We start from the raw sequence: 27966 nt of genomic DNA, 5'->3' as shown, positions 1-27966 counted from the left end.
CCTCTATGAATTTTTGTAATCGAATTATTCGAGTTATTCGAGGAATCGTTTCAGCTCTAGTATGAATTAACAGCCTAAGACGCAGCCTAAATGTTTCTTACCATCTGTGTCAGTTTACCTGATAGCTGATGACAACAATTGTGCAGGGAGGTTACATAGGGAGGTGGACGTTGCATTGCACAGTTGTTTGAGTCTATCCTTAGAGTCAACACAATCAGTTGGCCTTCTGTCTTTTGTTTTTTAATGAATATCCCAGTTGTGTGTGTATACAGCATATATTTTTTGTTTCAGCCATTTTGTGCTATGTTCTTCTTTCACCTTAAAGAGAAGCAACGCCCACGTATGTTTTTGTAAAAGGTGATGTGTTTTGTTGGTTTCCCAACTTCTTTTGTTGTTCCCCAAAGTGCATTTATAAATGTCTTTTTAACAGCAAAAAGAACACTGGGAATAGTCAGATTCTACGAACAACCCACAATTTCCTTTTTAATTTTAAGTATTCTGTTGCCAAACAAGTTTAATCACAAAGGTCTTGTGACACAAGTCGGCAACATCTCAGCTTTCTATGAACATGTGCTAACTCAAATGAGTACTACTGTGATGACACAAAGACCGTTGCTAAGTATAATGGTCAACTGATTTATGCTTACCCTGACTTTCCAATAAAAGAGAAGAAAGACAAAGTAATGTCTTAGATAGATAGATAGATAGATAGATAGATAGATAGATAAGCGAGCCATGGAACTAGTTGTGTGCCTGCAGTGAACAATAAACATTTATTTCTACAGCCTCATGAATTAAGCATTGTGTTTTCTATTTTTTTCTATGTAGTGTTTAGTGACTGCTCAGTAGTGTTTTTAATTTTGACTGACCCGGGGCACAATTTGACAACAAAGTTCAGTTTTGAGCACAGGTTGAACTGTTTTGAGGTAAACGTTTCGTTTTGCAGGAGTTTTTTTTTTTTTAATGTAGCTTGAGAATTGGGTTTGTGTTCATCAGGATAAAGTCTGAGTGATGCTCAAGGACGTTTGTGGTAAAATACAATACTATGATGGCAAGTATGGTTGTCAACCAGACTAATGCTTGACATCACAGTGTCTATAGCCCCATTTCTACACAGCAGTCCAGTACAGATCAGTACAGTTTGACACAGTTTGGTTCATTAAGCCTGATCCTGTTTGTGTTTCTACAGCCTATTGCCCTATTGGCTAGGTGGCGTGTAAGCCGGATGCTGATAGCCACTACGTAAGAGCATCACATGATAGCAGCTAACCGCTAACAGCTAACCGCTAACTAATAAATTCAACAAAGGAGAAAAACGGCGACACAAACCAAACCTACAATGGAAGACATCCAGCAATTCATCTTCTCTGTCCCTGGCATGTGACTCTTTATTACAAAACTCAATCAGGCTTTGTTTCAGAGAAGGCTGTGTGTGGCGAGGAGAAATATAGACATAAACAATCGCCTATGTGTCAATGGTTTAAACATGGCAGAGTTTTGTTTGACGATGTCACACGGCAAGTGCCGATTCTTTCAACCAATCAGCGGACTGCAGTGTTTAGCTCCACCTTTTCAGGTCGACTCGATATTCTTGGCACCCCAATGGAGGGGTCCCAAAAAGTAGGACAAAAAGTTATTTGGGAATCTTTCCCGGGATTAGTGTAGGGAAGCATCGCAAAATGTGCGCCATACCGAGACGAACCGATCCAAACCACTCGGTGGAAACAGGGCTTAAGTTAGCCTCTAGTAAAAAGTGAATGCTTTTGATAAATGTATGGTTAGTTCAATGGATAGTTAGCAAGGTGTGAAAAACAACAATAGTCTTTTAGTCGATTCTCTCTACTGTTAAATAACAGCAACCACTGACTTTGGGAATTGCCTTCACGGTCTACATTATGAAGTACATGACACATTTTTATACAGCAACCTTTTAACCTCCTGTACAAAGTCTGAAAGAAGATCAGTTAACGTCAGGAGTGGTTACTTTAAGCTGCTTCATGCTCTTGGTTCAGATTACATGATTGATTCAATTGAGTTTTTCTTTGAAAAGGTCACTACATTTTGGTGACCCTGCAGTATGATTATTTCCCTCTATTTTCATTGATGTAGTTTTAAATGAATAGGCCTTCGTTTTTGTAAATGGCCAACTCTGTTACTGCATTTCTATTTCAGATACAAAAAAACGTGCAGCTTTCATTACCAAAGTTGTAAAGTAGAACATCTTTACTCATATGTTCTCTTTAAAAAATAAAAAAAGGTGTTCTTGAATATCACCTTGCATAACCGCTGCACTTTTCAAAGCTACAGAGATCATTCTAAATCTGTATTTCAAAGTAAAAAAAGAAAGGTTCATGAATATGCATGAGGTGGAGACATGTTTTAATCATTACAAGATTGATACAGCTCTGTTGTGTGAAGCACAGTTGAGTCCCTGTGCCAGTGAATTCTTCATCAGGCCGCATCACACAGCAATTAGCTTGACCCAGTTTTATTCGAGAGAAGCCGTTCAAGCAGCACTCAGTCCAATTCGGTTTCACCTCCTTTTCCTTTTTTTTTTTTAAGTGTTCAATGTTGTGTTGAAAAACGCATGATGATGACTTGCTTAGTTTTTGGAATATCAAGACATCTCTTACCATGCTTTTGCTGGTGACACAACACAACTGTGTGTGTGTGTGTGTGTGTAATTTCTTTCTACCTATGCTGCTGCTAGTGAAATTGATTGGCTTGCAGCTACAGCAAAACAATCAACCAATCGGAGGGGAACGCCTGTCCACTCACACCTTAAGAAGCTTGGCCAGCTCAACAGTGTGAGCTCAGCTCAGCTCACCACAGTAAGGAGCAGTCACACATACTCCGTGCACCACAGTCCGTCAGTGCCACGGTTTTGCCACCCAGCTCTGGAACAAACTGTCAGAGAGTCTGAGGTGTGCTAAAGCAGTTGACACATTTACATCAGCACTCAAAACATTAATGTTCAATGCTGCATTCAAGTAAACCACCATGTCGGTTTTCCCAGATTTAGCTGCTTTGCTTTGGGTTACTCACAAATGTATGTATGTATGTTTTCACTGTTTTCTTTAGATCAATTTCTATTTTCCAAACTTAATCGGTTCTAAATCGTAATTTAATGTTTCTACCTGAACTTGTTTTGCCTTATTAGATTTTGTTTATTGTCTAATTATTATTCTATGAAATGTTTGAAATGCTTGTTGTGCCTGTGTAAACCATTTTGAATTGCTTGGTGTCTGTAAGTTGCTATATGAATAAAGTTGCCTTGCAAGTTAATGTGCAATAATTCACTGTAATTTAACTTTTCTTAACATTACCAAAATGTGAAGATAAGTTCTTAACATTAACACATAATACATTTAGTATGGTTCAGTAGACCCACACAAAATCACATTAGGATTTGTTCTTGTTAAGAAACACACGGTTTAAGTATGCTGTTCATGTGTTGTTTGTTTTAACTAGTTAGTGCAGTCAGGTAAGTTTTATGAACCTTTCTTTTCTCTCATTAAGACAGTAAGTATTTAAAACCTCATTTAGAGTCCTCCTGTTTTAAGCAGCTATTGATGTGAGCAGTTTGCACCCTTTCACTTTGTCTCTCTTTTTGTAGATGATAAAAGATGTATCTTGTATTTTTTTTAATAAATAACTGTAATTTATTTTGCATGTCTTTCCCCTCTGGAGCTGGGTGCTAACAAACGTGTGCACAGCAACCTCAACATGTGAGACAGCGAGACAAAAAGCGGCTCTCAAATGAGGAAACTTAAAGAAGCAGCCATAAAAAGTAAGCCTTGATCCTTGAAAAAGAAAAGAAGAGGAGGAGATAGCAGCGGGAGCAGCACAGAGACAAAGTGTGTTAGATTACGTCTCAAGCTGCTGTAAACATGCAGAAACAGGTATATGAAACATTCTCTAACATTCTTGATTCTATGACAGGCTTTCAAATGTATCCCAACTTAATTTAAAAAAACAGAAAAAGCTGCAATTCTAACTGTGAAATCTGTACTGAAAGGACAGGGAGAGGCATTAAGAAGGTAGATCACAAACGCGTTGAAGCAAGTACGGAGGCGGGCTTGGAAACAAAGAAACAGAGACAAAAGCTTTCTTTCCCATGAAAAAACTCCATTTGAATGTTTCAGCACTGAAATTAAACTGGAGTAGCTTTGTTGTTATGCCTCTGTGTGCGTGGCAAAAGCTGTCTGTCCTTCTTTCTAATATGCCATCTAAGTATCATTAACATCCTGCACCACAGACATCAGACCAGGTTTGAGGTGGTCTAATGTCTCATTTTTAACAATCACCTGACAACACCTCTTTCCATTTAGCTGTCTATTTAAAGGTCCCATATTCTGCTTTTTCTACTTTTATATGCTCTTAGAGGTTTCCAGGTGTCTTATGCATGTTTAGGGCACATCTGTGTGTAAAAAAATTAAAGTCCGCTGAAAGGCGGCTTCTCCTACATTCTCATGTTAACAGTAGCAATAGCCGCATGAAATGCTCGGCCCCTAGCCCCCCTTCTTGAAAATTTGTGAAGTGACATCACATAACAAATAGGTCACTAATCCAAGCCCATTGGCTTGTTGTAATGAGCACAAGCTCCCCCACGGGACTGTAAGGTTCCCAATATGGTTAAAGGGGCAGGAATATCCGATAACAACGCAAAAAACTGGCCAATTACAAGGGCATATAACTGCCGACCTATCAGATCAGACTTGGCACACGTGGGGACAATTTCTTTAGTGTTTTTTTCTCTTCGTGGGGGATTCTCAGCGTTACAAATGCAGGCAAATAAGAGAGCCTGCATGGAGCGACAGTGCATGAAAACCGACACTTTTTTTAAACATTAGTGAGCATTTGTGAACGTACTATAGTAGACGCATAAAATACATATGAACTCCAAAAAGGACACAATATGGAACCTTTAAGATGCAAGAGTTCTGCTCTCTCCCTCACCTGCTCTTTTATTGCCAAATGTTCTGCTGCAATTATTACATGTTCTCAAAGATGCAAATGTGAGTTGTCTGGCTGATCTAATCTAATGTAAGATGCAAAAGGGGCTGTGTCCAGTCTGGGGTCATACTCCAAATACTAAACCCGATGAAAATAGAGTTGGTCTTTTTTACGTCTGAAAGCACTCCACTTTATAAACCTTCTGCATGCACAACACAACTTTCTTACAAATGAGCCAGTAAGTGATGAGATGTATTATATCCTGTCCACATTACACTTTGTAGGCTGCGCCTGTTACTCAATATTTACCTCTTTGTTTTGTCTTTATAATGAACACTTTAGTGAGTAAACGACTATTGAGTTCACTTTCCACTGTGAAACTGTTTCCACTAGTTTCCATTCTCTTATAGAAGCTTGTGTTTATTTACTGTCATCGTGATATGGACGCTGCCAGTTTGAAACAGACTAGAAATAACTTCTCCTACCATTCTGATAGATATTGGAGGTGGCAATCAAACAATGCCAAACTGTTCTTCATCTAAAAAGTCAAAACATGAGGCTTTCTTCCAAGTGTGGGTGGCACATTGTGAGCTGTCATGACATGTAATATATATTTTTTTTTGTGGGATCATATCTCTTCTTATTCTTCATTTTAGAAACACCTGCACCAAATGCTTTCCTCCTCGCAGTTATAACTGCTTCATTCACTACTGTAGCGTGCGATGCCAGGGTATTGTTCTGTCTGGAAGGATGGAGCAGCGTTCATGTCTGCTCTATGATTCCGTGAATGGCACTCATCAGCAGAGTAATCACAAGTCGACAACATCTGTCTGTGCCACAGTGGTCTGTCAATCACGCTCAACACTGCCAATTTCTTTCCAGCAGTTGGACTTCAGATGTCGTGTAAGCTTCCCCCCCCCCATAATTTACTTGTCAGGACTCAAAGTTGGAAACGCTGGAAAAAAAGAAGTTTGAAATGAAAACTAAAAACAAACCTATGGAGAAAGGAAAAAGAATTTTCGGCATGTAAGGTCATTGTAGCGGAAGGAAAAAGTGGGGCCATCTTTCTCGTTTAGACTTATAAATGCAGGTGTAGTTTCACAACAATAGACAGAGCCTCTTATATGTACTGGTGTGTACGGCTGCTCATGACTGAGGCCAGCTGTCACTCACAGCTGCAGTACCATGGGGGAGACACAGGGGCGACATGGTGATCATCTTATACAAAGTAAGCAAAATCAGGCGGAGTTATCCTCCCAGATGTTGTTATTGACAGCTGTTAAATCTCTCTCTCTCTCTCCTTCAATGCATGGCAATGACAGGAATTACAGATAGGCGTTGTTCAGAATGTCACCCAAATCCGATCAAAATCCGATCTAACTAACTGACTGTCAAAATTCCAAATTGCAAGCAACCACATCCGCTCTGCCTGTCTGTATTAACATGGTCTGATCTATATTGATTTCAATTTAACAGGATACGCCCATGAAATACAACAGCAAAATGGATGACAGAGAGGTGTGTTTCTTCCTTGCGCAAGCAATCTTGTGGAGCAGTCTGTCCACGGGTTGTTTTGTTCCATGTTTGTTTTTTTTATTCTTGCTGTTTTCTTCCAACGACTAAAGCTAGAACAGTTTCCAGCTTGCCGGATCTGTACCATTGTTATTGCCGATGGTTTCGTGTTGTGAGTGACGCAGAAGACACATTGAAGCGACCAAAGCGTTCAGATTGAACGGAACTGTAGGAATCCAATTTGAATCGCATTCAAAACCACCTGTGTATGTGGTTTGAATTAGATTTGGAAAAATCGGCTGTTTTGTTAAACCTAAATAAGCTCGTCCTTCCTAAAAATGATATAAATATAAATATTAGAAGCTTCAGTCCTAAAGGTTCTGCTGCATTGATGTCACACAAATCAAATAAGAATATCTGCCCAGTTTATTGCCAATACCCATAACAGGAGGGCTCAGTCCCAACCTGGTTTCAAGGACAGCCCATGTAAAAGCCATCTATCTAGCCAAGGTTATTTAAAAGGAAAGACATCAGGTTGAGTGTACATTAACAACCTATCCACTGTGGGTCGAACAGATCCATACTGTATTGTCTTCTGAACAAATTGTTTTCCCTTGACCATGTATCTTCTAATCCTGACAGTGGCCCGCAGCCAGAGATTCACTGGACTCTGCTGAATATTTAATGTGAAGTTGAAATAAGGACTGAGTGCTGCGGTGAAGAAAACAAAGGGAAGACTTAAGTTGGCTACTGACCAAAGAGGCATTACTCAATGGGACACACTTATCGTTTTCACACAGCTCTTATTCATGTCACCTTCTGTATTCACAGCCCATTTCCACTCCCAGCTCATCAAATGCATCAACTTGGTCAGTTCCCAACCCTTCAAATCAAGATGCAGTAGCTTTATTTTATATATAAATAAATATTTACGACTATACACCACCCCACCATCCACGCAGTGTCTTTCATTAGGATGCTTCCTTCTTGACAGCAGGAACTAAGTATAGAACCCCTGACCTTTTGGTTGAGAGACGACCGACTAGACAATTGATCAACCAGCTGCCCCTTGAAGGTGATGAAGATGAATTTGTTTGAATGTCTAACTTTGTTTTATATGTTTGCCTGTATGCCTTTTTAATACAAAGAAAGGACAGTGGATGTAATCAGACATCGGATCGAGAGAGAGTGGGGAAAGACATGCAGGAAAGGAGCCACTGGTCGGTTCAGAGGACTTTAGCATCACTGACCACTAGCTACCAGAGCCCCAGTCTAACCCGAATTTGCTAATTTATTACCGCATAGCTGTCTGCTTAATTTTGCATTTCTAATTCTACAGTGCCTATTTATCACGTTCAACTTCACTGACTTCACCATTGAGCCCCAAATGATCAAACTGGACCTAAAAGAATACATTTAGCTTCATATTTGTGGTATTTTCACAAGTCTGAGCTGCTGTTTTTGTCATGTCGGGGTCTCCATTTGGGGGAACTATAGGCATGTAGAAGTCTTTATTTCTCCCATCAAGGAGCATTTGCTGTCTGGGAAAAAAAAAAAACATCTACCAAAGAAACATTCCTCCGCTCATATTTAGTTAAAAAAAAATAGGCTCAAGTGAGGCTGTGCACCTTTTAATGCTGTCTTAGTACTTTGAAATGTCTTCCGTGTTCACCAGAGCAAGTTTTCTCATTGCATTTGTCATTTTCTTTGCAAAATGTGGGCCGTCTTTCTGCACCATCAGCTGCTACAGCACATTTGCTCATGTTCCCGACACCATGTGAGTGTGAAGATTTGCAATGATTTGCCATGAAAACAAAAACACAAGGTGGCTACATCGCAGATTTGAGTCTTTCTACAAATGCGGTTTAACTGAGGAAGAAGGCTGCTCGCTTTAGTGCTGAACTAACAGACACACGCGCACTATCCTCGGAGGGATCAGTCCATTATCGCTGGTGACAAACATGAAAAGCAAACGTAGAGGAGTTAGTCGCAAAAAAAAGGGGGGGGGAAAAGCACTCTGCAAGAAAAAAACTGACTGCCTGCAAGAATCTCTTCGGCATCTCGCCACAGTCTCTCTTTTCATTAGAGCAACTCCAAGAAATGTCAAGTAAGATAACCCATTATCTTTGCTGTTGACAATAACATACACACGCACACACACACAGACACAGACACACACACACACACACACACACACACACACACACACACACACACACACACACACACACACACACACACCAGGCTCCCTGGCTTCAGATTGGTGTATATAACTTTGCATGTGTGATTCTATTGCTTTATTTACCACTTCTCCTCCTGCTGAGCCTCAGCTCAGACTTTGTAGTGACAAGTGACATCCTCTCTTTCTACTGGCCGGGATTGTTTAAACATCATGTTAACCGTTGACAATTGTTCAATCATTTTCATCTAATGGAGAGATAAATAAATAAAATCATTCAGTATGTTTGAGATTTTTCTCTTTAAACCGTCAGTCCTCTGTCCTAGGCACGTTTAAATTGTGATGAGATTGTGTGGTTAATTAATCATAATGAATTCTTAATTAATGCACAATAATTACCACCAGAGGACTCTCAATCACGGCGATAACAAAAGATGATGTCTAGGCTGGGGGGAATCATGGGAGTGATTCTCTTTCTCCTACTCGAACGCAAACACCCGCTAAAAACTAATTCTGAATCAAGTCAAGATGAATGAGCGAAATCAACCGAGGAAAATAAAGTTTTCTGACAAACAATGCAAGAATAATTTACATGACTTCTTTATTATTACCGCAGCACATATAGCCACAGTATGGCAGCTTTCAGTAGTAGCTTCCTTATGCATCAGTCTTTGATGTAACATTGAGTGTTTCCATGGCAACAATAAATACGTTGTCTGTCATGGTGGCCGCCTTTAAACATTAAAGTTACCACAAATTCCAATTTACACTTCAACCACTTCACTAGTCATGATATCCTGACTATAAAGATTAGGTAGTGAGTAAATAAAGAAATGGTTTTGTAGTAGGAGGCTGAGATGTCTCAGGCTCTTTGGGCTGTAAGGAGCAGGTTTTCTCTGGCTCCACATAACACAGGCACAGAGGAACAGCTGGGCTGTAAGCATTCATGTCATGTTGAAGGCTGAACATCTGAATCTATAGAGAAGCAACGCATGACTCACACCGCTGAATGCTCAGTGGGAAGTGTGAAGCCGACACAATTAGAACACAAAACACACATACAGAGTTCGGTTCCCTTTCTCCAGGCTGCGAGGTGCGCTATAAGTGACCTAACCAGCTGTGGCCTCCTGATAAAACAGGCTTTATTGGGGTTGGATCCTGTCAGCACACGGGTTAGCAGCCTAAACCTCTGCAGTTAATCAGGTAACAAGCAAGGCTTTATTCAAAGGATTAAATACGGGCATTGACCATAAATAGTCATGTTGCTATGCTAACACAAAAGCGACAGATTCATATCAGATGGAGGTAAACGGCCTGCATGTAGGATGATCATGTGAAGCATGTGTTAGGTGTGTGTGCCTCAATCAGCTTTAAACAAAGGTAATACTGTACAGCTTGTCTGACTCATTTGTTTTAATGAAATTTTCTTACACATGAAAAAAAAACGAAAAACATTTAGCTTCCCCCATAACATATTTAAACAATCTGAAATTGACCTTCTTATTCTGCATTAGCGTCTGAATTTACACATAACCAGTCAGAGCTTTAGAGTCTGTTTGGCACATTTGTGGCTGCAAATAGTTCACAAAGGTTGTTTTTTTCAATGCCCAGTAATCCTGTTTCCTGTGACTATGGCTTATGTTAATTACCTTCCTGTACAAAGCAAAACACCCAGGGCAGCATGCAAAAAACTCTTTGATACACGTCTGAAAACCTATTTTTCTGCACAACAAAGAAATGTGGGACACATTCTTTAAGGTAGATTTATAAAGACACACTCACACATCATGTTTGAGCGTAACCTACCCTCTCCAGCAATCAGCCGTGTATCAACATGGAAATTCACTGAACATACATTTGCATATCAGTTCTAACACTCATTACAACTGGGAATGAGAAGAACATAGGAGGAAGAGCAATGTCAACAATTGTAAAGCAAGGGTAATGCTGTGCAACAGCAAACAATGATTATGCACAGTAGAGGCTGTTTTATGCAGCATTTTAGCTTCTTCATCAGATCCTGGGTGGTAAAAATGTGTTTTTGATGTGTTGTGATCCGTCATTAATTCATTTTTCAGGTGATGAGAGTCAGTATGTTGCTATCACTGGATCACTTTCTCAATAGACATTGAAATCACATCTTTTTTCTCATCACTGGCTGTGTTGTTTGTATTAGACCAAACAGAAACCCTCAGCACTTGTGTGTTTGCATTTGCAAGCCAAACAAGCAAGTCAATGCTAACCAACTTCTCTGTTACTGTTGTGCTAGCTTCTGCTAGCAGTGGCCTGCTCAAGTACTTGTTCAGTCACAGTATGCTAGGTTTAGCTGTTGCAATTAGCTAAATACAGCAACTGAGCATCTGGAGAGGAAAAGTTTAAGACAGATAGCATATTCTTTTAAACTCAGATTAAAAGATAACTAGGCACAAACATACATTTCTACTATTGGTGTTGCTCTATTTGTCTTTATAATTTTTTCAGCCCACTATCGTTTCAGTAGATCACTGTTCAACATGACTCTGCTCCACAGGCAGAATTAACTTTCCCAAATGTTGCTAGTGCTAAGCTCATGATAGATTTATGTTGGTTCTTTGCAGAGGAAGTGACAAAGAATGTTGAGAATCTTTAGATAAAATTTGTTACGAATTGGCGCATTGGAAATAAAGATTGATTAGAGACGTAAGACTGACTTGAACCTTTCATTTGAAATTATCCTCACTGTTTCATTATGCTTTAATGCAACTTTACCAAGGTTTAAACATATTTGTGAAAGACTAGCTTTAAAACAGTGTGCTATGGGTGCAGCTGCCCAAGAGAGAAAGCTGGTACGCAAGTAATCCACACTAATGCAGCGTCTCTGGTCAGTGTGTCCCGCACACAACTGTGCAAACATTTGCCATTTGTCATCGGATAGAATTTGTTGACAGTGTTGTGCAATAATTATTTAACCCATTTAAGCCCATTTTGGTCAAAATGACGGTCGACCATCAGATATTTCAACTTTGTTCAAAAATGTATTTTAACAATAGAAACAGAGTAATGGGACCTCTGTGCAACAATCACAGTAATCAATTAAAACTATTGTTTAACAATCCAGAGTTAAACAAGAAGACCGTTAAAATGTTAATACAAGGAAAGATTATAAACAATCCCTTATACTTTCAGTTATATTATTAATGACGTTTGTTTGGCATTTAACACAATGAGAAAGGGAAAGAAATAGCACAAGGTGTATTTTACTACCATTATATCTTCAAGATTCAAGCCGTACATTTTACCTTCAAGTATCTCTGTGAACCTGGTGTGACGGATGAGTCTATAGTTTTTCTTAATTACCATGTGTGTGCTTCGGAACAGGTTAACACAATTCCCTTTTTTGGCACCAAAGAACATCTCATATCTAAACATCTTAAACTGGTTACAGAACCAAATTAAATTTACAACCGATACATTGACATAAAAGCCAAGAACAAATGTTCTGTCTTACCTCTTGGTGAATGATGCTTCCATATTATGTTGGCCTCAGGTCGACCGACTGCCAGGCACATGAGACTGGCGCTGCTCCCCTCGTTCACTGTGACGTCTCTGGATATGTTAGTGATCCTGGCGGGTACTGCGGAGAGAAAGACGACCATGATTGATGTTTCGAGCGTAATGAATGACTCATAAAAAAGGGCTCTCTATTCCACATGATCAGAGCAGAGATGAGGTTAAAAATAATAACTCAATTAGCATGAAATTAGCTGACAGATTTGACAATTCTCTGGCTTGCCATGGTGCTATACATGATTGATTTTCCCTCATCTTTGCCACACCACTCATTAGACAAGCATCAGACTGTCTGTGAGTACAAATAATTTCATCTCTACGATTGGACCAGCGTGTTCAGTGTGTGTGTCTGTGTGTGTGTGTGTGTGTTCATTACATAATAAACACGCCTTTTCTTTTTTGTACCTGCGCCTTAGGACTACAGATAATATGGATATTGTATTTGATTACCGCCGCTTTTTGTAAGTTGTGTCCCCATTGGTAAAGCTAAGTTCTCTGAGTCTGTTTCTGGAGTCTCTGCTTTTCAAATGGTAGGTTCGTCTGCACAAAAATTCAAAATTTACTGGAAGTACAGTAGGACACAGTAAAGCCAACATTATCGTCAATCGTCAAAGTACTGTATATGATAGATGAGAAGGTGGATTCAAACTGTGTTTCTGTGTAATCAAATACTCAAAGAAATAAAACAAATAGTCGACCAGGTTAGAGACAAGGAAGATAGAAGTGAGTTTTGGCAGCTGATGGAAGTGAATTCAATTTAATTAAAAATGTATTTATGCCCAGGGGGCAATTCATATACCATATGAAGACATCACTCATTGGAAGGTTCATGACTTTTTTAACTTAATATTATTAAAGGACCCATATGTAAGATACCCAGTGAAATAAGTTATGCAATGGCTTTAAGATTAAGAAAACATGATATTATAAAGAGCAGGCTTCCTCGTAAACAATGCAGCAGTCAGTATGTCAACCTGCTAAGTTTTGATTCTGATATGGGATAGTTTGTTTCTGACAAAATAGACAGTTTTAAGGCACACCCACATGGCCATTCTGGACGACCTTCAGTTTGCTCGGCAGACCAACAGGCGTTGCAGTGATGGAAGTGGGCAGTGAATTTCCACCCGGGGTTTTTTTTTATTTAATTGAATTGAGTATTTTGAATTTGGACTGCAGTGCCAATTTTAAATGCAATGTGTCAAAGTTACATATTGCTCCTTTAACAGCAACAAAATTCCCACCAACAGTTCAAATAAACTTGGCCCATGAAGACTTTATAGTTTATAATAACCAGAGCAGCGAGGTTGACAAGCAGAAGCAGAATCTATGGGCACTCAACACACGTCTAAGCTATTTGGACAGCATTCATCTGATAACAGAGACGGCAGGCTGCCGTGTTGTTCAAACACTTCACAGGTAGAGCGGGTTAACTTCAAACAGATGATCAGATGACGTTTTTGATTGGTGTCCCTCCATCTGTGTGCGCAATGACACCCTCCCGCACGCTTGCTCGTCCATTTGAGTGCTCTCTCCCTCTTAGATGTTGTTCTTAAGTAAAAGAAAATCTATCTCACAGGATGATCATACATCTTTGATTTCTTAAATTATATTGAAAACCTTCAAAGCACGAGTAAGAAAAGAAAGATCTCTGACCTGCTTCGAGTTGTTTCAATCTGCAGGAGGTATTTTAAACAAGTTAAACACTGATATAGTCAATGGACAAAAATAGCGTTTCCACATTTCTTTTAAAAATAAAACTATACTAAGTCCCTTGGCATAGCTTTCTAATAGGTGTCCTGCTAATCCTCCATGCTGTCAATATCAAGAGAAAAGTCTTCTATACAAGTCTGTGCTTTTAACAGGATTGCCAAAGAGATAATTTAATGAGTTATGAAGGGTAAAATGCAACATGTGGTGCTTTTAAGGGCTTCCGTATAGGGCGGGAAGAGGTTTGGTGAGGACACAGCGGGCTGCACTTTCTCAGCCACAGAGACCTCCGGCAGAGATGAATGAACGGGCATGTGTGCGCAGTGCAGCTGACAGGTCCTCCAGCTTGATAATGCCAGTGGCAAGGTGATTAAAAGCACAGCTCCCCTGTCACCGGGGCTGCTGGGCGGTGTGACTGGAGGCCTGGGGACATGTCACTCTTCATGTAGCCACAGCCGAGGGGTTGCAGCCAATAATTAATTAGAAAATGGAATCAAGAGGCTGCTTCAGATTGGAAATGGATGCTTTCTCTGGCTGTTTGTTTAACATTTGGGATCAACTAATATGGTTTGTGTACTTTATGAGAACTTGCATTTTTTATCCATCTGTAATTGTGCTGTTAAATCTTTTCCATTGACAGAAGCAGATGCACGGATGTGCCACAATGTGTCATTATCTGCAAGGCACAAGAACACAGTGGTATAGAATTGTTGTCAGTCACAATATGAATTGAACCATATTTTGCATTTTCCCAAACAATACAACGGTCTCCTGTGTTCGGGATCTTTTGGCTCACACATTCCCTCGCGGGAATGTGAACAAATTTCTAAAAACTTGATTTTTTTCAAAGGTCAGTAAGATTCTAAATAAAAGTTTTCAAAGTAGGCTGGGAAAAAAAAAAAAAACACAACTTCCCGCTTGCCTCCTGGGAGTCACACCCCCCATACTGAGGTGATGAAACAAGAGATCCACAAACTTTAGATGCAAAGGTAGCAGCCATTTCACAAGATGTATTGCCTTAAAACTTGGAATGTACGAGTAAAGCAAGATCTTCTGAAGCATTAAACATATGGTGAAACTTAAAAATAAGGGAAACAAAGCCTGAGTAGACGCAACACAAAAAGAGACAGATTGCACTTTTCTTTTTTTTTTGCAACAGAAAGTTTCAGCGTCTGTCTGCCTGTTCATATGAAAATGTGTTGATAGTGTCATAAAGTTAGGTAACTTATGGTAGCAGACAGGAAAAGGAAGATTGTCAAAACCTCTCTTGAGGTTGCTCTCACTGCTTGGTCAGCTGTGTATGAATGTGTATGAATGGGATTAGTGACCTGTTATGGTAACTTTACATCGTAGCCTCTGACATCAGTTTGTAAATGGGTGTGAATGGTGTTACTTTAGAGGACAGAAAAGCAAGCTCAAGTGTGTCCTTATATAGGAAAATCTATTCACAGGGAGGCCTGGGTAAAAAAGGTGTACAGCCATGGTACTCTACAGCCCAAGACATGCAGACACACTTAATTTCATTTAAAATATTGAATAAGAATGACCAGACACCTTCAAAAATGTCACGGTTAGGGCTTAAGGAGGAGGATAGCTGCTGGAGATGGAGTAAAAACCAAGGTACACTGATCCATATCTCGTATTAATGCCAGATTGTCAGACATTGGTCAGACATTGTCAAATATATTAACAATATCTTAGCAGTGCATGGTAACTTGTCATCCAAAGTGTGTTGTTTGATAATATTTATAACGGTGTGCAGGATGGTGCTGAGGCATTGGAAGTCTGCTTTAGGGGGTGGAGATATGAGTCTCCTCATGGAGCTCGTAAACTAGAACTAAATAAATGACATCACAGTGCAAAAAAAACCTCAAACCTGAAGAGTCAAGTTATATGGATGTCAGAAATGGCAGACCAACTTGTTGACTTGTGGCATCCTGTAAAATACACCAAAATGGAAGCGATCGGGAAAGTAGCCTAGTTGGACCAGCATCGTTCCTGCAATGGATGTAACAGTTAGCCACATTTAGCTTGACCATCATAACGTAACATAACACCATAAGTTCTTCCTGCTCGTCATCCACCATGTATATACACTCTAAAGTCATGTTTGACCGTGCGAGATGATGAGTGTTGAAAGTCGAGACTCTCGTTGTTGGTGAATGAATTGTCTGTTAGTTGGTGGTGTGCTCAGTCGGTCATCTTGTTGCATACCACATATGAGAAGAACAATGCTATAAAATCTGTCATGATTTGCCATTTGTTATTTGTTTTGTGGAAGAAATAAATCATTTTCAATTCAAAAATTTCATGTCAAATGATTGATTTCTAATAGGCTAGTGGCTATATAATGAGTGAGATAATGTATAGGGGGTGGGTTATCACAGCATCTGCCACTCCTGCTTGACCTTTACTGGTTCCATTTCTCCATAATGACACACAGACGATACATCTCATACTTAAAAGACTTTGAAACATTTAAAAACTACTCAAAAAATTTACAAAAGCACAGCACTATATTTGTTCTAGAGCAACTCGTCATTAAAATCCACTTATCAGAGTCATGAAGAAATTAATGAGTCATTAATTACCCAGTCTTTCCTGAGCCCTTCCCTCCTCCTTCCTCTGCAATTACTCACAGCTTCACCATTGACACTCATTATACAGCTTATTTCAGAGTTTTACTTAAAGAATATTATTAGTTTAATAAAGACTCAGTATGATCAGGGGAGTCATTTAATGTGAATCCTTTGTTGAGCATAGTATAGCTATGATGTAATGATTAGTCCATGGCAGCAAAATATTACAGTATTGAAACAGAGGACACAGGTATAAGACAGTCGAAAGTAATTAAACAAACAAAGCAACCAAGCTGAGAATGATAAACAGCAGAGAGGGAGGGAAGACGTGATGAACAAAAAATGACTGGGAAGTAGATGAAGTAAACTGTTCGATTATACAACACTTCAGTGAGAATATTTGCCTTAGTATCAATGCTATGTGCATTTCAACGAAATGTTACGATCAAAAAAAGAGCGGATAACAACTTACTGGAGAACACAAAATGTAACGCAGCAGCTCATTCGAACTTGCTGCAGAAAAAAAGTATTAGACAGCTGGTAAGAGAAACTCAGAGCAAAAAATTTTTGCTTTCACACATACAGCTGCTCCTGGAAATATGATTGTGAATTGGTCCGTGTGACCTGCGGCGTAAAAGCCCTTTGAGTAATGCTGTGGGAGCCAAGTTACATTCATATGCATTAAAATAACTAACAAGCAGTTATTTATGGGATTTCATTGTATAAGTTCAATTAAAAGTCAGCTAAAAGTGATTTGATTCAATTAATGTGGATTTAATAAGGATGTTTTCTATAAAGTTAAAAGCATTATAGTATTACTGTTAAAGCAGTGAGGTAGGTTACAAACACTTTAAGAGAGCGAGCTCTTGAGTGTTTTGGAAGGGTGAGACGAGATTCAGGCAGTTGATCAATTTAGGACCAAGCCACATGGTTTATTAATGTGGATAACTTAACTTTGAACACTCCTGTAAGGTTATTCAACAAAACTGTGTATTAAAGGAATTGTTTTTTATAGTTTTACTTCAGAGTCCTGTGGTAGTTTTTTTCCTCTTCAACTAAACATACAAGAGTAATTCCAAGGTCATTTTGATCCTCAACCCATCACAAGTGTTATAGAAGCTCTCAAGTCCATTAGCCATTTACCATTAAAACATTTTTTTAAATCCTTTTAGCACTATAAAGCCCTGTTTCCACACAGCAAACCGGTACGGATCGGTACAGTTTGCTATGGTTTGGTTCAGTAAAGCCTGATCCCGTTTGCGTTTTCACAGCCACCAGTGCCATATTTGTTAGTCGGCGTGTAAGCCGGATGCTGATAGCCGCGCCAGCTATGTAGTAGCGTCACATGCTAGCAGTTAACCGCTAACTAATAAATTCAACAAAGGATAAAAATGTGACACAAACAAATCCAACGATGAGGACATCCAGCAGTTCATCGACTTTGTTACTGACATGTGGCTCTTTATTACAAAACTAAATCAAGCTTTGTTTCAGAGAAGGCTGTGTTCCACGAGGAGAAATAAACAGATGTAAACAATTGGCTGGGTATTTAAACACGGCAGAGTTGTGTTTATCGTTGTCACATGGGAAGTGACGATTCTTTTGACCAATCAACACACTGCTGTGTTTGGCTGCACCTTTTATGTTCGGCTCGGTTACTTGGGAATCTTTCCTGGGATTAGTCTATGGAAGAGCCGAAAAGTGCTTGTTGTACCGGGACGAACCAAACTGGACCGCTCAGTGGAAACAGGGCTTAGCAGTGGAAGCCTGATAACTTACCTGCCTTTAAAAAGAGCCAAAACATTTAGCAAATGACATGAATGTGTTTCACACTGATGGAATAATAGGCCTCTTTCTGCTTATACTCAATGTGTTCACTGCAATAAAGTGTTGTTGAATAAATCAAATAAGGTTTCATCACCTGGTCCAAAGGAATGGTTTGATATCCACAGCATGAATGATTTTTGCTTACGTTAATATCATACCAGTTATTTTATCATGTTTTATTCAAGGTTTGTGTGTTTTAATCTAATTGTCTGTCTTTTCAGTATATAAAGGTGTTTGTGTGAAAAGAGCTTGCAGGAGTGATTGCACATTCCAACATGTGTTTGACGTAACCCTTCAGTCAATCACTCACCAATTCTAACATAGGTTTAGTTTAAAGCCCTAAACAGTTAATCACTCACCCACTTTTATATAGGTTCAATGAGCCTAATCACTTAAATGGTTTTCTGCTTAAAAGGAATTAGTTACTAGACTAGATGTCAGTTTATGATAAGAAACAGGTAGGAAGTGTCTTCCCCTACAGATTGGAGAAAGGATTCGGGAGTATGATGCATCAATGAGAGAAGCGGAACCAAACATCAGGAAACTCATAGCTGCCCTAATAGGAGGAAGGAAACCACACATTCTTGAATGCATTATTTGGTTAGATATTCTCCGTCTAGTGTAGAAAAAGGGTTCAGGGAAAGATAGTCGGGGCTCAGACTTCGCGAACTGACCAGGTATCTGTCTGTTGTCAGGGACACGTAGTGTTGAATCCAGAGACTCTGTAACTTGTATTCTTGATTCATCGGGTTAATAAACTCTGTTAACCTGAAAGTCAGTCATTCCTCTCATCCCATCAAAAGAATGTGCAGAGAGATTAAGGTATTTAAAGGAGTCAGATTTCTATTTACAACATTTAGGAAAATTATTAAACAGCTAACTTTTATTCAACAACATATATTAAGATCATTAATCAAGTTAAACATTAACATGACCCATGCATTAATCAAGCAAATTATACACATACAAGTGTAACTGATAGGCACATGGTGTCACTAGTACGTGCAAACTAGTACAAATTGGGAAAGAATATTCTTGAATGAAGAACCCCTTTAGCTCTAATTTCTTTTTCTTTTGAGAGACCTGACGTCAGAGGAGAGTCTGCATCAGATTCATCTGCACGCAGAAGCCTAGCTGGTAAACTGTCTTAATGTAATAGTGACGAGGGACTATCGAGAAGCTATGTTAATTTGTTTTTTCAGTATTTGGCAGAGCAGCACACACTCATAGCACGGCACCACTGTGTTTATCACTCTTAATGAAAACATGATATAAAAAGCAGCTTGGCTCCGGATTGTTTGAGGATGAGCCTAAACCTTTGACATCTCCCAACATCAAAGCCTCCACTCCTGTGCCAACACTCACCAAATCTATAATGGATGCTAACGCCTCTTTCATATTGAATTAGCATGCAAAGGAAACATCAAAGGAGTCACTGTCAGGGAGTTTTATAATCTGCCATCTTGACTGGAAACAATAGACTTGCATGACAGACATCTGGATGACATTCAGTGTTCTTGTCATTTGTTATTGTTAATTCAGAGGCACAGTCAACTCCAAGAGGAGAAACAAGAATGAGATACAACGATTCCAACCTGGAAAGTCTGATAAAACACTTGAGGGTTGTGTGCTGCTCATGCTTTGGTGAGGTGAAGATAAACTAGATTACTTTCCCAACTGGCTGAGAGAAAGCACAAGCAGTGACACCTGGCTGAAAACTTCCAAGCTCTCTCAGTTCAAAGGCAGCTTTTCATATGGGACCCACTCCATCTCCGAATCCAGGATCCAGTCCAAAGTGAAGACAGCCGCACTGAAGTGAGACCAAATGGCAGAGTGTGATGCTCTGGGTAAACATGTTACCTTGTGATCAGCTTGAGAAAAGCCCCACACTCTGCTGCAGAAGGCTGCAGTCCTACAAATCTTTGGGGAGCGATCAATTTAAACTCTGCTGCAGGCGGGAGAGCGGTCACAAACAAACTGTAGGATATTTTCAGGATAAAAATGGCTTTAAAAAGGTCTCCTTATTGTACAAGAAAGTGAAAAATTTTCATAAAAATCGCTCAATTAGTAAAATAGCCTTAGTTTAACAAATTTCATGGAATTATTGAAAGGAATGCATTTAAAATATTATACTCCAGGCTTCTACTTTTTGTAACCTGAGAGTAAATGACATACAACAAGTACATTTATCTGAACATTCTCTGATACTACCTAATAAAAAACTGACCATAAAGAGGCAATTTCCCCTTTTCAGGAGTATAACAGGAGATAACATCACAGTATGAGAGTCCTTCAGCATATTCATTCGTGTGTCTTTTCCTCCAGATGCAGCATTCATTCTGATCCATCTGAGACCCTTGTGTATCTAAAAGCATTTGAAAATGTTCCTGTAGCCAACCTCAGTGTGTGAGTCTTGTTAGTAAGTTGGAAAAAGAACACATAAGAGGAAATTGAATATATTTAGTGCAGGTCAAAAGTCACCACTGCTGAAATCCCTTTTTAAATGAAATGAAATTACAGACAGTTTATTCATCAATATGATATAAATCCTTTTTGACAGGAGTGCATTGTTTACAACGATCCTTCTTAAACCAGCTGCTCTGCCTCTGATCTGAACAATTACACTGCTTTTATTTTGACTGTGTTTGTGTCTGGATATGATTGTGTGTTAGAGAGTGTTCAATTTTTGGTGGACTGTTTAAAAAAAATGCATACTTTGAATAATCACACATATATTATATTTGAACAAATATAAGGAGACTACCTCGACCTGTAATTCATGAAGCCTTTAGCTGAACAGTAATGTTGTATTGTTACAATATAGCTCCATTAAAAGTACCTGTTTACTCTTTCAGTAGCTAGTGGTGTAACAGTATTTGTATATCTGGTTTGGACGTCAGGTTTGGTGAATGAAGTCTTACAATTTATATGTCAGGATTGAGTAAAAAAGCAAAACATGGAACTATCCAGGTGGCGGTATTGCTTCTTAATGTTTTTCTAACCGCTAATGCTTCAACCAAGAAGAGGAAGAAGCAGGGACAACAAATCCCTCAAAGCTGAATCATATAGCAAGTTAACACACCCCTGGTTAAGAGTATTATAGCTTCTACCGAAATCACCTTGGGGGGTAAACTCCATAAATTACACTTCTAAACAGACAAGATGGAGACTTCTTTCACATTACTCCCCCCTACAGCATCCTGTAGTCAGTGATAGACAGACTACACAACAAATAACTGAAGCCCTGCCATTATTAATTTCAATGAAAGTCTCTCACATCATGTCAATAATGTCTGCCACACATTCTTAATTGCAGAATTAATCAAGTTATCGATCAGTGCTAAGTGCAGAGCATCAGTCATGCTAGTAAAAGAGCTTTGCCTTTTGGAAACCAGCTGGTTTCAGATTGTGTGTTTCACTTTTAGACTGTAGTGTTCAGCACATTTATCAGACACGCTAATGCTTAAATTGATTCATAGCTGCCTGCTTATTATTCAAAGGTGTCTGAGCAAATGTTATAGTTGATGGGAATAAAGCAGAAGACAAATGTAGCAAGACAACATCGTGAGAAACAGAGACTCCTCGGGAATGAGGTCTGAGATCACACAACTGAAGGCTTTAAGTAACAAATCCATCAGCAGAGGATTTTACAGCTGTCTGTTCCATGAGTTAAAAAAAAGTGTGTCAGGCAATCGCATTTTAAAAGCTTTAAGTATGACGATCACACATTTTTGCATAACAATTCTATTAAACTAGGTCTTTCCAAATATACATGTTTGGAAATGCAGTGTGCATTTGTGTGTCTCTGGCAGAAATGTGAATATTTCAATATGGTGTTTATCAATCTGCAACCTAATGTTGTGTTTGGAAATTCCATCCAGAAACTAATCCTGACTTGCAACTGCCGACTGGTAAAAGCAATTTAAGGTGGATTTTATATAAACAGGAGTGTCATCATCATCATTTCAATTCTGTGCAGTATGTCTTATATTCACAGCATGTCCACAGCCTACAAAATCAAGTGATTGGCAGTGTAAATATGAAGATGCATTTTGCAAATGGACAGCTGCAGAGAAACTATCATGGCAAAATGGTCTCTCATCTATGTTCCCTTTTCTACAGTCTCTAACCACACCAAATCCTTGTCTCATCTTTGAAAGGCCTGCAGACATGTTTTTCACACAACAGATTTTAAGGTCTGTGACGGATTAAAATGCAACATTCCCTGCAGAGCGCAAAAGCCACTCTCATGCATAACACTGAAGATGTATCCTGTCGTTTTGCAGTTGGACGCATGGTGCAGAAGGGCGAAAAAATTGACACAACAATGAATGAAATCTTTATGACGTATATCTTTACAACTTGAAGGACGTTTAAATAGGCAGCCTGTGAACATGGACATATTCTCAATGATGGCAGTCATTGACTTCTGAAGAGAGGCAATGAAGCCACATTGAAATTTTAGGTTTTATTTAGTCATTTTAACCTCCTTGTGTTTGTGCTTTTTTTCTCTCTTTCTTTACTGTAATACTCTAAAGAAAAGTGTTTCCTGTGCTGGGCCCCATGTCGCCTAGCGTTAGCCAGAAAGCACTGGCTGTGTGCCGCTGTATGACTGACACTGCTCAGTAACTTTTTACTGAATATTTTTTAGCACATATTTGGAAAAGAGTGCAGTAACGTCAATAACACCTTTCTAAAACTATTTTTAAACTGGAGCACTGAGAGGGACTGCACATAAAAGAGGGGAAGCGCTCAGTAAAAAGGCGCTGAGTGCTGCACTTTTTCCCCAGGTGGCTGCCAGCTGCCGCTAAAGCTTTCTCCTCATTTCAAACAACTGCCATCAGATGGATACTGGGTCCTGTGTTGTATTTTGTTCCCCTGGTCATCATGTCGTGTCTCTCTCCTCCAGTTTTCATCACCCTGATTTCCTTCACCAGTATCATTCATCCCACCTGTATCTGATTGCCCTGTTTTCTATTTAGTCCCTGTCTTCCATTTATACGTCAAGCGACATGTTCCTGTGTCATGTATCTTCCCTGTGGCTTCTTGTTTTGTTTTTTTTGCCTCCTCAAACTTTGTGTTTGCCTTTTTTTATTTTAATTAAGTAGTTTCTGTATTTGCATTTGGGTCCTCCTGGTTTAAGTACACAATGTGACCGTTTTTTTTAAATTATTTTTTGTTGTTGCAAACATTGGCTTAATGTTGTTATGGTTTGTGACAGGGATTCCATGGCTTTTGCAGCCTGCCTCAAGCGAAAACTTGAGGAGCTGCACTTATGAAACTTCTGCATGCAGGGTTTATCGTTCAACGCCGGAGGTTGCTGCTTTATTTCTTTTTTGAAGGCTCTTGCTGAAATAAGCCAGAGTTAAGTTCACATTTAACTATTATCATATATTACGTTTATGATGCAGTTGTCTCACAAACTGACTGGAATGCTGAATTCTTTAATGCTACCTGCTGCCTAAACCACTGACATGGCATCAGTTCCCAGAGGAAACCATCATTTTGTTTGACAATAAACAATGACAGTCGTTCAGTTCCAATGTTCTGAATGAAACTTGAATGTAACTACATGTAGTTTTCAATGTATTTGCAACTATCCATTTTACTCCAACTTCCCTCAGTTTAAAATGAGAAGAAGTTATAGGAATGAAAGTTTTGTCATGCAAAAGCAAAACTAGTCCTTGATATAAGCATGTGTGCCCTCATTATTATTTATCGGTATTTGATGTATATTTGATCTTTTATTTAGCCAAATATATTCCCATTCAACTCGTGAAGGGAGTCCTGGCAGTAGGCAGCAGCATTATCAAAACTTAAAAGAAAAAATACCAGAACCACAGAGATAGAAATTAGATCAAACATTGAATTAGCTGTTTTAGCACAATGGCAGCCGCCTGCAGGAGCGCTGGATTATGCAATCACTTCTCATGAGTCAATAATTGTAATTTGCGGCTCTAAGAACCAAAGACAGTATAGACATCCAGTAGCTCTGCAGAAGTATACAATAAAATAAAAATAAAATAAAAAAAACACTGAACCCTCATTAGGGTTTTATTTTCACAGACTGCTGACAACTTGAAAACTCTTTTCAAAAACTTTGGCCGGATCTTGCTCCCTAAATTATGTAGAAAACTTCAGTGAACCCAACAGAGATCCTCACTTCCTTACTTGTTTAATTGGTGCGCTTGGCCTGCACTCACGTTCATATCTGGCTCAATGAACATCAGTTACTTCTGTGTGATCAGAATTATTTAAGAACTTGGACCAAAACAGGCGTTAAAAAGTCCATTGGGTTCTTTAACATGCAATTGCCTTCTCTCATGCTGGGCTTTAGTTTATCAGTTATTGTGGTTAATATTAACTTTACTTAAAAATTACAATGCCAATGTCTTCTTCCCTAAAAGCACAACAAATGTTTATGCTAGATGCATTTGATAATGTGCCCAACCTACATGCTAAATAAACAATGCAGAAATTGTGTAAATAATAAGAAGAAATAGCAGTGTCACCAAAATTGATAAATAATCAGAAGGTGGTCAGACTACAAGATCATAACCATGTTAAAGGTTAGTTGATACATATATATGACTGCCTCAGCTCAGCTGAGTGTTCACTAGCACAACATGACATTTATATTGCATACTGATATATTGCATTATGGTTGCTTTTGATTGGTCAGACAGGGAGAAATGTAAAATGAAACATGTGTTCAACTATTTTCCACTGAAAGCACTGAAAGGTGCTTTATTTTAAGTAAAAAATAGGCACTGCCAGCGATAACACTTCCCCCCCGCCAAAAAAAAGACATGGTTACTGGACACAGGCCCGAAACAATACCACCTCTCAGTCAGTGCAAATGGTAAATAGACTTAAGCTTGTGAAACGCTTTTCTAGTCTTCTGACTACTCAAAGCATTGAAACGCCTCTGGCCACACCTATGCAGTCATATCCATCAACCACAGAACTCGGATGACAGAGCTGGGAATGACATCACACCCGAGGTAAACATGTTCCAGTTGCAAGTCGGAAAAGCAACATGGGCACCTTCAGGAGTATCTTTGCATTGTTAGCCAATGCCAGACGATAACAACACATGTGACAGTTTGTGCACAAAATAAAAGGACAACATGTAGAACTTGCACGACACTATCTGTGTGATTGATTTAATCAATCTGTTAAACTGGAACGCAGCAATGCACTGATGGGATTTAAGGGTTGCTATGTAAAGAATCCATCAGCAGTAAATAATCCCATTTGTACAAATTCAAACATTGACGACAAAGAAGCAGGAGCAACTTGTTGTTAAGTGTTTGGCCCAAGGACATAATCAGTCATGAAGCTGCAGGAGCTGGGGGTCAAACCTCCAACCTTCCGGTTCACTTCTGTCAGAAGTGTAAAATAATAAGAATCAAGAAGCCGACAACATTTTTTGGCAAGTTTTCTTGTCAAGCTTACAACACTGCTGGGCATGGTTAAATGATCAGTGACGTTTGATGTCAGAGTGTAATTAACAAGAGATTACATTTATGACAAGTTGTTTTTTTTTCTGTTACTAATTTAATGAAATGAAAATGTTATTAGACTGTCATGATGTCACATTACAAGTGGCAAAAAAGTCAGTGTGCAGGCAGCTGTAAAACTCCCATAACCTTTTGTGAGTGTTCATTCTCAGGAATTCATTTATCTCTGTCATTTTTTGGGGTATTCTTTTACATCTGTCAACCATCTTTACCGTTGTCAGCCAAGTGTATGTTTTGAGCTGTGAAGGAAATTTGATTTTCAAGAGATGAAGAAATGTATATATGATAATAATTGACATTTGCTATTGAAGGTAATGTCTTCCTTCTCGCCTATTAGATTGGAAAGAAATTTGCCAACAGTACCTGCTAACAGAATATACAGTCAGCTGGTGAACATGAAAAGCTCTTTGTGATCTATTTGTCATCTGATCTCGGCCAAGTACATTCTATGATAATCCACAGTCTTTTGTTATTTTCTCATTCAACATTTACAACAGTAAGAAGCCCAACTAACCCCCTTAAATACACAGATTTTGGATAATAAGCATTCAAAGTTACTACAGAATATGACAGCACTACAAGCAAAACACAAATGCACCGCATTTCAAGTCTAGATCTTTGGTCCTCCAGCATTTGGATATTTGCATACTCAGTCAAACAATAATCCATGATTACAATAACTTCAGTGAGCACGAGGTCCCTCGGAACAAAAAAAAGGTCCAGAGTTGACCAGTTGTTGGAAATTCAAGCTTTTATAAAGACAAAAGGCCAGTCACCTCTCTGATATGATCAGCCTGCAAGGGGATGCCCTTATTTTGTTCACTTCATGTTCATCTCAACCCAGACTCTGAAAGGGCAGCAGAGAGATCCACTCCTAATCCCCCACAAGGTGCACATTACTGGCAGCTAAACGCAAAAGGAAGACCAGGATCCTCAACTCATCCTAGACATCAGTGTGTTTCTAAGTTTCAGCTTCAATACCCAACAAGGGGGCAGTCAAGATATACCGATTAGATATTTGCTCTTACAACAATTATTCATGTGCTCCTTTTTGCTATTGAGTTAACTTTTTCTTCTTTTTTTGCCATTTAGTTTATTAAAGCTGTAGCTTGAATCTTGGCAGGCTAAGTACAGCTGAGAACCCAAACTTATTATCAATGATTTTTAAGTAGGATATATTTGTTTAATGATATTACAGTATTCTCATGAGGCTTACAGTCATTTGTTTACAACCACTGAAGTACATTGAATGTCATTTGCACAATGGATCCAAATCCCGGGCAGCTAAAAATAAGAAACTCTTAATGCCATGGTCTTTGAGTTAAGCCCTGAACAGATGAAACGTGTCAGATTCCGGCTTTAGCATGCAGTCCTCTAAATTGCCACAGGCAAACTGGAGGCATGAAGCCATGCATCAAACCAGCCTATTGCGGCTTCCACTCACAACTCAATTCAATTTAAAAGGTCTGATGCTGCAAGCAGACCACAAAAATACTGTTATTGAAAAGGAAGCATATGAGGTAAAAATATACAGGTTCTCCTAAGGTGCCACTTTTGTGTGGAGATAAACGACCCTAACTGCGTAGGTGGTTACAAGACTGAGCGTTTAAAGAAGTGGAAAACAAGCAGAAATAACTTTGGTTTTAAGATGACACACATTGAAAAGATTGACCAAAAAGTGTCTCTAGTTTTGCGCCCAATAAGCCTGTGCAAAGAAAAGACAGTGTGATAACAATCTGCTGGAAGTTAACATGACATAACATAATAACACTTACAGGGTAGCTTATACAAATGTTTTTCTTGAAGAATGGTAAGTGTGAAGAAATGCCTTTTGTCATAAAATAAATTAATATTGATGTTAATGTATCATTTTTATTTATTTTTTTCTCCATGTGGTTCCTTGGGGGGCTTAGATTTTCTTCGATACAGGAAGGGGCTCACAGGGGGAAACATGTTGTGAAGCACTGTCCTTAATCTGTTATCTCCAAAAAAGTATAAAAAGAAGCAACTTTTGATCATTACTCCTATTAACTCTCCTTAAAATCCAAACTGAACTGGCTGTCACAGTCTTCAGAACAAAGGGGACAAGTCTACAAGCCCAACATAAAACACAACATTTGGTTCATCTCAGATA

At 39.0% G+C, this 27966-nt stretch overlaps 1 protein-coding gene across 2 annotated transcripts in view; it reads right to left on the bottom strand.

Moving 5' to 3' along the window:
* Nucleotides 1–27966, bottom strand: part of opcml (opioid binding protein/cell adhesion molecule-like) — a 361495-nt gene that overhangs the window by 45545 nt on the left and 287984 nt on the right. For both annotated transcript variants that reach the window (XM_079356360.1, XM_079356359.1), the window contains one exon: nt 12135–12260. In XM_079356360.1, the coding sequence (XP_079212486.1) occupies nt 12135–12260 (126 nt within the window). The remainder of the gene's footprint in view (nt 1–12134; nt 12261–27966) is intronic.

This window comes from Symphodus melops, assembly GCF_947650265.1.
Source record: "Symphodus melops genome assembly, chromosome: 11".
Classification (NCBI taxonomy): Eukaryota; Metazoa; Chordata; class Actinopteri; order Labriformes; family Labridae; genus Symphodus; species Symphodus melops.
The sequence above is the reverse complement of the archived record's forward strand: the minus strand, read 5'-3'. Positions and strand labels throughout refer to the sequence as shown.